The 11,797-nt window shown below is 42.5% G+C and overlaps 1 protein-coding gene across 1 annotated transcript in view; it reads left to right on the forward strand.

Annotated features, from left to right (window-relative positions):
* The window catches only part of PTGFRN (prostaglandin F2 receptor inhibitor), a gene marked incomplete at both ends in the record, with an annotated part of 68,324 nt that extends 58,876 nt beyond the window's left edge, over positions 1 to 9,448 (forward strand). Inside the window, 3 exons of the mRNA XM_082488777.1 lie at positions 746 to 853; positions 7,714 to 8,019; positions 9,282 to 9,448. Coding sequence (XP_082344903.1) covers positions 746 to 853; positions 7,714 to 8,019; positions 9,282 to 9,448 — 581 coding nt within the window. The remainder of the gene's footprint in view (positions 1 to 745; positions 854 to 7,713; positions 8,020 to 9,281) is intronic.
* Between the last annotated feature and the right edge of the window lie 2,349 nt (positions 9,449 to 11,797).

Below are 11,797 nucleotides of genomic sequence, written 5' to 3' on the forward strand. Positions count from 1 at the left end.
AAAGAGAGTACTAGCAGTGTTGGCATATCTGAGGAGTTGTGGTTTTGTTAATTTTGCACCAGAGATGTAGTTGTTGTCAAAATTTGGGGAAGTTTTGTTTTCTAACTTATGTACCTCAGAAGTCAAACACCACATGTTTTCATGGTGTCTGAGCATTTCATAACAGCGTAGTGGTTTTCATCAATATCATCACCACTTTGTAACTGAAGGAGTTACTGTACTCTTGGGCTTTGAGACATCTTCTACAGAAGAAGCTATCTGTGGCAGAGCCTGAAGAAAAACCCACAGCAAAGTGTTATCAGATGCACTTCTTGTATTGTCTCTGTTTCAGTTCTGTAGCAGAACCCTACATGTTGTTAAAATAGTGGTTTGCTCTAACTTGAATTCCTATTCACAGCCTCAGCCAAAAAGATCAGTGCTGGGTTAGCCTGAAGACCTGAACTCTCGTGCTCTTAGAGAAGTCACCAGTGGAAGACCAGCTCCTTTTGTGCAGGACAGTAGAAGGCAGACTTGAGCAGCAGCCTCTGTGTTGGGTGGCAGGTCTGGTAGTTTGCAAACTTTGTCTTAGTGCAGGAATTTACGTCTAAAAATGGGTAACTATTTTGCAAAAACTTGCATGATTGCTTTTCCCTACTTCAGAGCTCTCTCTCCACAAACTAGTAAAGAATACTTCAAAAACACGTAAGAAGGGTTTTGGGCACTGAAGAAAAGCCTGTCATGAATAATTGTGGTTACTCTTTTCTAGGTCCTGTGTTCAATGTCTCGGTGCATTCTGACAACCCGACGATTTACCAGGGTGAACTGGCAGATTTGCTGTGTATCGTCACAATGGAAGGAATGGCACTTGAGCCAGGTATTTTGGCAAAATTATTGTACTTGTAATTCATTTGCCTTCACCAGGCAGAATAATACCAGCAGTTACAACCCTATGACCTTTGAGTGAGGCTGGAGAATTGAGAAGCAGCGTTGAAAATCCTATAGAAATAGATAGATATAAGAGAGCATGTTTGGTTTACACAGCCCAATTTCAAACAAGATTTTTTTTTTTTTTTTCCACATTCTGAGGGAAGGGGAAAAAAGTGTTCTTACTGCTAAATCCCCCTGTGCTGGCTGTACCAACTGACCCCACTGCTGGTAATCTCAGCCTATGACCACTAGATGTGCCGTGAAAACTATTCCCGTTTTCTTTATTTGGAAAGGAGGTCTATTGGCAAAACCTGTTAGGAGAAAATGGTCATCTGTAAAGAAATCTTAAAGTCACCTGGCCAGTCAGCTTCACACTTCAGAGTGAATTTAAGGCTTAATGTAAATCTAAACGTCACAATAATTGACTACTGCAGCCTAAATGCCAAAATTGAATGTTTATTGCTGATGCTGCCAGAGGTGAGTCTCCTTTTTTGTGTGGAAGAAGAAAGAAACACAATACCTAATTGCTGTGAAAAGGCTAGTGGACACTTTATAGGCAAATTTTTATGAAAAGCTGAGAATTTCAGAGAATTGCTCAAAACCTAGCAGCTTGCCAAACACTTCCTGAACTGCTTTTCATCAAAATGCTGTGAGAATAACTCTGGTTATTATACCCAAAATTTGGTTTGGAGAGAGTTTAGTTTTTTTAAAAAGTCATTCTATGTATATTAATATAAAAATATATTTAAAATAAATCTATAAATATGTATGTAAATATAAACATATAAATGTATATACCTACCTAAATATAAAGATGTCATGATTCATGCAAAATTTAGAAATCTACATGTAAGCTACTACAAAAGAGGTGTTGTGCAGAAAATATTACTTACATTGTAGTAGCTGATGAGATGAAGTACCAAGCTTAGTAAAGGCCCATCACTTTGAAATTCCAGGATGTACATTCTACGTTAAATCTGAGTGTAAAGGGGAAGCAATTTGTTACAGTTGTGTGATACCTGTGAAAAGACGATAGAAGTCCGTAGATTATAGCTGAGTAAACTTTATTGCTGTCAAAAGATTCATAGCCTGGGATACTGGACATAGTAAACAGTGATGTATGCCTGTGCATATATCTCAGTCTGTCTTGCGGTTTCTGCTCAGCAGGAAGCCTCTTCTAAATTGAGGTGTGCCCAAGCTCTTACAGGTACTGTTGCGAGGCAGTACGCAAAGCAGCTGGCTTTCTTTGCAAAGCAATAATTGCTAGCAGGGAGCAGCTGCTGCTTCTGCTGGTGTTTGACAGCTAAAATAAGCATGGAGTTGCCTTATGAAAGAGGCCTCAGCATCCCTGACTCATTTAAAACTTGAAAAGAGGCCACTTAGTAGTAGTGGGGCTCTCCTGTCAGTGCTCCACTGCAGTTGGGTTTGTGATGGTTTTTTGTCTGTTTAGTAGCTTGAGACCAGGAGAAGCACTGACATGATAGGGATAATCAAAAGGATTGAATTAAAAAGGTGTCCTCTTCGAGAAGCTGCTCATTAAGTTTTAACTGGGCAACTTCATAAGGGTTCATGGATGTCTGTTGAATTGATAAATGATGCCTGGAGTTGGAAATTAGGCTGTTTCCAGCGGTCATGAGCAGCCAGTGCAGTTTCAAATGTCAGCACTGTAATCTGTTCTATAGCTGGGTAATGTCATCTGTAACATGGCAGATCTCTTGCCTCCGTGGTTTGGGGGGGGGGGGGGGGGGGTGTTGTTTTGGGTTGTTTGGAGTTGGGGTTTTGTTGGGTTTTTTTTTTTTTTGAGTCTGTAATGGGGCAGATGAGGCATAGGCAACAGATACGCCTAGAATGGAGTAAAGCGTGGTATTGTGACAGGTTTTGAGGGAACTTTTCAGTCCATGCTCTGAGCCTTCAGTTGCTGAATGAGCAGGATTTGGGGCCTAACCAGCCATGCTGTGTGGAGACACCCCACCTGGGCCTTTCATATGGGCCTGAGAAGCTGGCCTTCTCCAGTCCTTGCTGGTCCTCTGGATGAGACGGGCAGAAGAGCTGCAGGGAACGGCTGGAATCTATGCAACAGCTGTAGGGTGTGCAGACTTCCCTTGTCAGTCTGCTTTCTTGGCCTTGAGAGATGGAGGGGACTAGAGCAGTATGATAACAGAGCAGGTTAGGTGAAGAAGGGGAGCCTTAAGGGCTCATATGATAACAAAAATATGTAGTTCCTCAGTAATAACTTATTTCCCTGTATCCCATCTCTGAACTGTCTCTATGCTGAGGCAGTATCACAATTTAATTCACAACTGGAACGTGGAATGGAGAACTTGCTTTTTAAAAGAGGGCCAACCATTAGAAAGACTGTTATTTTAACAGGGCTGTCTCATGACAGTGGGAAAATGAGGCATGTTTTAGGGAAAGCCTACACCAGGTAATCAGGTAAACGGAGCAAGAGCTGACAACATATCTTAGAAAACAGATGACAGCAGTACAGACACGGTCTTTCCATTTGGGAATGTGGTGAGAAAGGAGAGCAGAGCAATTGCATTTGTCTCTTTTCTGAGGAGCATGATGGCTTTCAAAGGCCACCTGATTTCCTGATGTCAGACCTGCTGCAGCGCTGTGTTTTGGGCCCTCTTGTGAGCAAAGAAGGATCAGGGAATTTCACAGGATGTCTTGCTAAATATGCATCTGAAACACTCTGAACGCACTTGGTATGCCAGCCAGCTCTGCTCTTGTATATACAGGCACTCGATTTTGGAAGTATGCATGTGGATTAGTATGTATGCTTCCTGTAATAAGTTGAGGTGTCGGGTGCCTCTTTGTATGCACAATCAGAAAAACAAAGTACTTCCAAGAGTTAAATGACCAATGATCTTTGTCAGTGCTCTTCTTTGTTACAGTTAGATCAATCCATTTGTTTCTAGAAGTGTTACAAGGTGGAAGTGGACAAGGTTGGACCCTTGTCCAGTAGTGGCAATTCACAATACTCTGTGTGTGTTTGTGTGTACCTACCCTGTGGGAAACTTTCAAAAGGGTGGAAGAGGTTTTGGCATGACTGCTGCGTGCTTTAATTTCCTCTGCTTCTTTGAGACCCCGCTGAAATGGAGTGTGTATTACTAAGCTCAGTACATGGCAGCAGCTGCTCCATCTAAAGAAATGCTCCTTTGGCTTGGCAGCTGTGGTTAGTGTTTTGAATTGATATGAGGGGAGTATGTGTGTGTCAGGGGAGAATAGTAGTTCTTCTGTGCCCTGAAGATATAAAAGCTACTTCTGATATTTCTGTTGAATACACATTTTCACAAACGATCTCTCTAGATTTCCCAGATCACCCCTTCTTGGGCTGTGAGCTTAGGGATTTAAAAGTATTACTTACTGTGCCTGAAAGGAGATGGTTTTTATCTGCTCCAGACAGACCCAGTGGGCACTCTGGAGAATTTAACAAAACCAGCTTGTTTACCTCTTGTATGGCTTGAAGTGGTTTGCTCAGCTCTCTAGGAAGCCCTATTCAACCTCATTTAAATGTAGTAAACAAAAAGGGTCTCAAAATTGTGATTCAGCACTGTAACAAGATGTTGAGAGCGCTCCATTCTAAGCAGTGGAAGTGCATGGTTCCTAAGAGCTGGTCTAGAAATAGGATTCCCTATTTTGAGGAGCGATTGGCCAGGGAAGCAGCTAAGACCCAGACAGCTTAGTCCTGTGTGTCAAATTGAAATGTGCATAAAGATGTGCTTTACATATTGATGATCCTTACTAACTGAGGAGGGGAGGAAGCATAGCACCACTGGAAGAGCTCTGAAGCATCCATGCTTTGTGTTCCTTTTTGAAAGCAGCTGATTTGCGCGACCTGGGGACATTGAGGTCCTTAATGGCCTTCTACATTACAGCATTGTGGAGCATGGAAGGAACCTGTGAAAGAAACCTTTGTAGTGTTAAGTGTGAGTGTTATTCTAGTGCTTGAGTTGTTTTTTTGCTTGGGTTTGGGGTTTTTTTTTGTTTTGTTTTGGTTTTTTTTTTTTTTTTTGTAGGTTGGGGACAAATATTGTGAGAGTGACTTGTCAACATTGATGCAAGGCATGTGTGGAATGGTACAGATGCTTTTGGGAAGCCTAGTGTGTTACCTGTTTTATGTTAGTAAAACTACTTACTTATTAGCACTTGGGAGCTGCCAGGCATGTTCACCATGGATCTTTAGAGAGCAGCTGATTTATGTCCTGGTTTTGCTAAATTTTCCTATGTTTTTATTGCATGAAAATCAGAGATATGCAGAAATGAATCAGATGACTTTACTGTATTAAGCTATTTCAAGGGGGATAGTGACAAAGAGTAGTCAGAGCCAAATCCTCCCCCTGACTGTCTGTAGTGAGTCACTAATTGCATACTGTGTATACTGACTAATAAAATATGTTGGCATAATATTGTTGTCCCATGCTGTAACCACAGAAGATAGATTCAGCTACTTCAAAGTGACAGCAAGTGCCTGCACTCATCTTTGTATGTAGAGGGTAGGGAACCTCAAATTAACTGAGACTGAAAAGAAGGAATTCTTCAAAGGTAGCAAATTGCGTGGGAATCACAAAGCTAGATTATTTTTCTTAATATCTAAATTTATTGTTTAAACCTTTTTTAGCCAGTGTAATAGTGTATTCAGTGTAGTTGGACTTAGCCTGGAAGGTGTCCCTATGCTCCTATGGCACCTGGAAACACAAGAGCTAATGGCAGTCTTGATGATCTTTGGAAAGAATTGGTTGTTCCCAGCATGGCTGCCTGTGGACTAGTGCTGTTACCTTATTTGGCATAAACAGGCAGCAGAGACAAAGAGCAGTTTATAGAAACAGAGCTCTCTCCAATAGAGGCCCTGTTTCCCACAGTTGGATGAGTACACAAAGCAGAGGTCAAAGTTTGGTACCATTAATTGAACATGTGTTTATGGTAATTTTTATTAACTTTGCTTTCAAGGGAAGCAGTCCGAGAGCTATGCCAAGTAACTAATAGTAGTACTTGTAGTATGATGGGAAAGAGTGAAAGAATGATTGTTGTGAGCGCTGCTGGTTCAAATGATGTATATGCTAACCCCATGTACGCCTGGGAAACCTACTCCTCCTGTAGGGCTGCAAAACCAGCAAGGTGCCCTCTTGAAGTTCTGTGCTGTCACCTAAAGCAGCTGGTCGTGGCAGGCAGGGCAGGAAACTGGCTGGTCTCACAAAACAATTTGATCAGCCAGCTTCTCTGGGAGTAACATCTGTTTTCTCATCTTTTTGTTTGTTTTTGGAAGATGTTTGTAAAAGCAGTGCACCTTACAGGGGAGTTAATTGCACCCCAAACAGTGGGTGCTTTTTATCTGTAGTAAGGGGGAATGTTCCACCTGGCCAGCTGATGCTATACTTCAAGTAGCAGAGCTGAGGATATCCCTTTACTTCAGTTTACTTTACTTTAAAACATTATTATTTCCTTCCTTCCTGAAGTGTTAGCTTGCCTGATAGAGACTTAAAAATTGTCTTCCCTTATACCTGCAAAGAATTTGAGTACAGCAGCAGGTTTAGGGCTTTAATTTTTCTATTAGCCTCGAGATCAAATGTGGAAGTTGAGGAAAAGCAAGCTCAATTAGACAAAATATCAGTTTTAAATTTCAAGTTTCTAATACTGTATTTTTCAGAGATCTCAATACTAGCAAATCGAGGTTTGATACATCTCCAAAATCACTGGGTCAGTCTTAGGTGTGAAAAGGTTAAGCCCTGAGCACACATTCTACTAGTACCCAAAACTCAGGACAGAAATAGTAACCTCTGTTTCCCGTTTGGGCCTGTCAATTTGCTCACACGTCAAGAGGGAAGACCTGTTGATGAAACAAGTGAGCAGGCTTTCCTGTCTATACTCTAGGTCATGCCAGGTTTCAGACTCTGACAGGTGTTGCTGGGCTCATGTTAGCAAAGAATAGCAGTGATTTTTAAAGTAGATTCTCAGCTACATCAGCTTAATAGGGTTAAGACTGAGATTTGCTAATGGGATCAATAGGATCTTGCATGAACATAGGAAGAGCTAGATGTGTTGATGAACTCTGACTACCTGTCAGCTATGTTAAATGTTAAAGGTGTTGTAAGTGCATTTTATAGAATATGTCCTTGGGTGGTAGAACTTGTACAAGGCGTGATGCCTGATGATGTGCGACAGTAACCCACAACTCTGGGGGAAAAAAAATAAAGTATAAAAGCATTGTGGTCAGGCTCTGCTCTTGAATGGTTTGTATTTTTTTAAGTAATTTTTTGTGCTCTTTGTGGAATCTCTGTATTCATTTAGGCAGGTGAAATGTAAGGAAGGAGTCCTCAGGAAGGAGACTTCTGACTTTGTGGTTGTATAGGCTCTGTATGAAGATAGTGGTTGCGAGTCACTCTCTGCTAGCAAACACCTAGCTCTTCCAATCCCTTTTCAATGTGGGTTCAGCATAGTTATAGAACTTATTATGACACTAGGCCTGCTTGGTGAAAACTTAGATCAGAGATTAAATTTTAGAACAGGCAGGAAAGCAAGAAATCTCCTCTTTGTCATCCCTGTAGTAAGTCACCCTTTCTGTACAGCTATATTCTTCCTACCAGTGCATTTCATTGCAATTCACTGTTTGAATACTCCTAGAAAGGACATGTTCAGACCACTCTTTGCTCTTTTCTTTTTTTCTTTCCTTTCTTTCTTTCTTCCACTGTCAGACCAGTGTTGGCTATGCTGCTTGCAGATTAACCTTTCTGCTGAGAAGTGACACTATGAATACTCTTCAGAGCTCACTGACATGTCCAAATTCTTCTTTGTCCACAAATGCAGATGATATGTCCTTTGATGTCTCCTGGTTTGCTGTGCGCTCCTTTGCGTTGGACAGAGAGCCTGTCTTGCTAGCCTCACTGGACCGGAGAGGGATTGTTACGCAGAGCAGGAGAAATGGGAGCAGTGATCTCAGCCTGGAGAGAATCAGCCCACTGGAATTCCGGCTCCGTGTGCATGGCTGTGAGGACCATGATTTTGGCAACCACTACTGTGTAGTGATCCCGTGGGTGCGATCCGCTACCGGGGTATGGCAGCGGGAACCTGACATCAAAGCTAAACCCATCTTTCTATCTGTGAAAATGGATGGTAAGAGATTGCAACATATGTTATGCAATACTTTTTTTAACACCTTGTTATGTCTTTCTGTGACAAATATTCCCCTTGGCTATTTTTAAAGGTGCCTGTGATAATCTCATTAGATTTTGTTATCCTTTTCTATTGTTTTCAACTTCTGATTCTAGATTATGTAGACTAGGTAGGCCTGAACAGATCATATTCATAAGACTGGAGTGTTCTCTTTCCTGATCATCTCTTGGTGATGTTTTGCATAGCTGGGGCATCTTTCAATCAAAGCATAGTATTCTCTCCAAGTGTTAACCCCTCTGCTGTCTGCAGGAGGAAGCCTTGGTTTGCAGACAGGTCATGAGTGAAGTAGAGTCACGTGCTTAATACCAAATCTGAGAACAGAAAGTCAGAGCTCTGACTCCTTCCTCTCTCTCCTTACTTCAAGACATGCTGCTCCCTGCACTTAATGCCTTGTCTGCTTTCCAACCTGAGTTGCAAGTGTTGCTAGATTTCATGAGAAGCGAGTTGCATGCTAGATGCTGCACTCAGCATGTAGTTAAGGAGGAAAATTAATGCAGGAGGGGTTTTGAACTAGTTGCTTTCTTCTCAGTGTTTCAGAAAAGGTCGTACTGGGAAGTTTCATGAACTTGAAAGGAGTCAGAAGGTTTTGCTCTCCCTGCTGTGCAGATAACTATTATAACTGTACTTCCCAAACTCCTTACAGTTCTTGACCCTGCCTTTTAACTGAGTGGTAGGTGCCACAAATTAAATCTCCTGTTTAGGTACCATCTTTGGAGGTCTATTAGACAGGGTTGCTAAAAGGCAGTGAACATACTCTATGAGTAGTTCTAATCAAGCAGAGTGTAAAGCAGTCTACTCCTAGCCATTTGGAAACATACTACAAAGTGCAGCCCCAGTCTGCCTCTGATGGGAAACTTTGCAAGGCTTCTGTTAGGAGGAACAGGTAATGGAATATCTCTTGGAACTAGCTCTACTTTGCTGTCTCACTCCAAGGTTCTTCTGGTGCTTCCCACCTCCCTCAGCCTTTGAAATGGTGCAGGAATAATTAGGGTGAGGAGGTAAGGGAATCCGGTAAGAGACTAATTTTCCAAACCTCAAAAGGCAGAAATCAAGAAGGCAAAGTAGAGTAATTTCTTTCTGAAATAATTAATCTGCCCATGACTGAATAATGTGGGATTTTTTTTCCTTTCTTAGGCAATAACAAATAAAGGGGATCTCTGAATTTCTCAGTGATATCTAATGACTTTGCCTTCCTCTTTCAGTTCTGAATGCTTTCAAGTATCCCCTGCTGATTGGCATTGGTCTGGCCACTGTCATTGGACTCTTATCCTGCCTCATTGGCTACTGCAGCTCCCGTTGGTGCTGCAAGAAGGAAGTACAGGAAACAAGACGAGAGCGTCGCCGGCTAATGTCAATGGAGATGGACTGAGCGTGGGAGCCAGACACATTTGCATTTCAGGAGAGACTCACAGGACTCTTGGACTGCGCTGAGACACTTGCTCACAGGCCCAGACAAGACAGTGCGTTTCCTCTCTGATTTCAGCCTGGACCTCAAGCTTCTCCTTGTTACACATCATGTCCTGAGAACATTCGGGCCATATTTAGTGACTCGGAGTTCTCCTTTTCCAGCAGCACTTTCTGCGTAGGGATCATGTCCTTCTAATGTGCAAACTGTTGAGCCTTCTTTCAGCAGGGCCCTGTGACAAAATTCACTAAGGTTTTTTTGTTTGTTTGTTTGGTGGGGTTTTCCCTCCTCTTGGTTTTGAAAAAATGTCCCTGTATGAAAACATGATGGGTGGGAAAGGGACTGGGAGAAGTGCTAGACTTTCATTGTATTAACCAATCTACCGTTCCGCTCTACCCCCATCACACCATCCTGTTCCCTTTCTCTGTCCATCTTGGGATCTCACAGCCTTCTCTGTATCGGACTGAAGGCTAGAGAAGGTTCCTCTGCTGGTTCATGAGACTGTTTCAGCAAAGAATTGGTTTGTGGTTGTCAGCATGCCTTCTCTCCCCTGGCTTTCAAAGGGTTTGCAGTTAACCCCAAAACATAACTTGCCTGGAGGTCTTTGAGACACTTTTTTAAAGCTTTTTTTTTAATTTTATTTTCAGTGCTCAAAGCTCTTAGCTGTGGTGAATAGGGGCTTACTTGGCAACCCTGAAGAGTCAATCCTCAGACAAGCATTTGTTGGATGTCTACTTATGGCCACCTTCTCCCTGACCCTTCCACCTTCTTTCCCCCCCACTACAGCTGCTCACGTTGTGCCTGAGACCCTGTTCTGCTTGTGGCAGGGGGGCATGTGGTGTCTAGGGACAATGTGGCCTTCTGCTGGCCTTGGCCAAGAGGTGGGAGACCTTGCCCAACTGGTGATGGTGTGACTATGGAGGAAAAAAAAATAAAAATGAGATGGATCTTTGTCTGCAGTTGGCCAACTGATCATGTTTAGAGAAGACTTGCAAACTATGTATTGCCAAATGCACAGACCAGACTCCAGTGCTGCTTTTCCCAGTCACTCAGTGGTAACCCTTGAACCTGTGAGCAGAGTGCGAGATCTGCGATAGCTAAAATGCAGCTCAGGGTCAAGACCCTGGTCTTGTACATGCGCCTGCAGCAGGGCTTTCCCCATGGCTTTGAGACCTATTCCTAGGTGCTATAGTACAGAAGTCCTGCTTTGGTCTTCCACATACACTGAGCTGGCTCCTGAGTGGGAGCAGCTCCTTTTCCAGGCAGTTCTGTCTTCCCAGCGCAGCTGGTGTTTTAAGCAATAAAAGTCAGAATAAAGATACTGTGTATAAACAAACAAGGAAGTGGGGCTGTACCGCAACCTGACGTCACAGCCAGGGTTTGGCTTGCATCAAGAAGGGTGAGGAATGTAGAGCTGAGGCCAGGGCTCAATCCTTTCCATTTTTATTTTTTTTATTATTATTATTTTTTTTAAGGTAAAAGGAAAGATGCTAAAGGAGAGCATCCACGGAAGGTAGTGGCTGTGATATGCTGTTGCCCATATAGACATGTGTTATGTATTTGGTCTGCTTCACTAATATCTCATCCCTACTGTGCATTCCAGGGGAGCTGCAGGTCTAGTATCTGTGCTATGAAGGCTTCATTTAGAATTGCTGTTTGTGGAACCTTGCACTCAACACTATCGCTATTCCAAAATCAATTTTTTTTGCAGTAAGTTTTCTCTGTGTGGGCTCTTTTTTTTTTTTCTGTCTTGCATTGTGACCTTTGTTCTGAGGCTGACATGAGGGTTTTTTTCTAGAAGGCTGTTCTGCTTCCCACATGCGAACACGCATGCAGTCACATGTGTGTGCATATGTATGCATAGAGGTGTCCAATGGTTTTTGGAAGCTGAACGTGAGAGATCTTCAAAGTGGACTTGATTTGCAGAATTGAGGCTTGCAACTTGTTATTTGATTCTCTAAGATATTTCATATAGTATTCCAAAACTGGAACACCCCAAACCTATAAACCTCTGGAAGACTTTGGCCTGAACATTCATAACCACTTTTCTTTCTGGCCTGATATTTTCCTTTTTGGAAGAGCTCTGAAAAGGACTGTTACAGGCAGATGTAGCTGCCTCCGCTGAGGGAACAGGGCAGAAGCAGTGTCTAGCTTCTGTTGTGAAAGCCCAGAAATCTGTAGCAATGCTTTCCAAACGAAGGGAGTTGAGGAAGGGATTCATTCAGATATTACTTTGACAGCAAGAATTTTTCTTCCTCTCCTGTCTGCTGTAGTAAAATCTTGCTTTTTCCTTGGATGTTGTGAAACACTATT

This window comes from Vanellus vanellus (genome assembly GCF_965231255.1).
Source record: "Vanellus vanellus genome assembly, chromosome: 1".
Classification (NCBI taxonomy): domain Eukaryota; kingdom Metazoa; phylum Chordata; class Aves; order Charadriiformes; family Charadriidae; genus Vanellus; species Vanellus vanellus.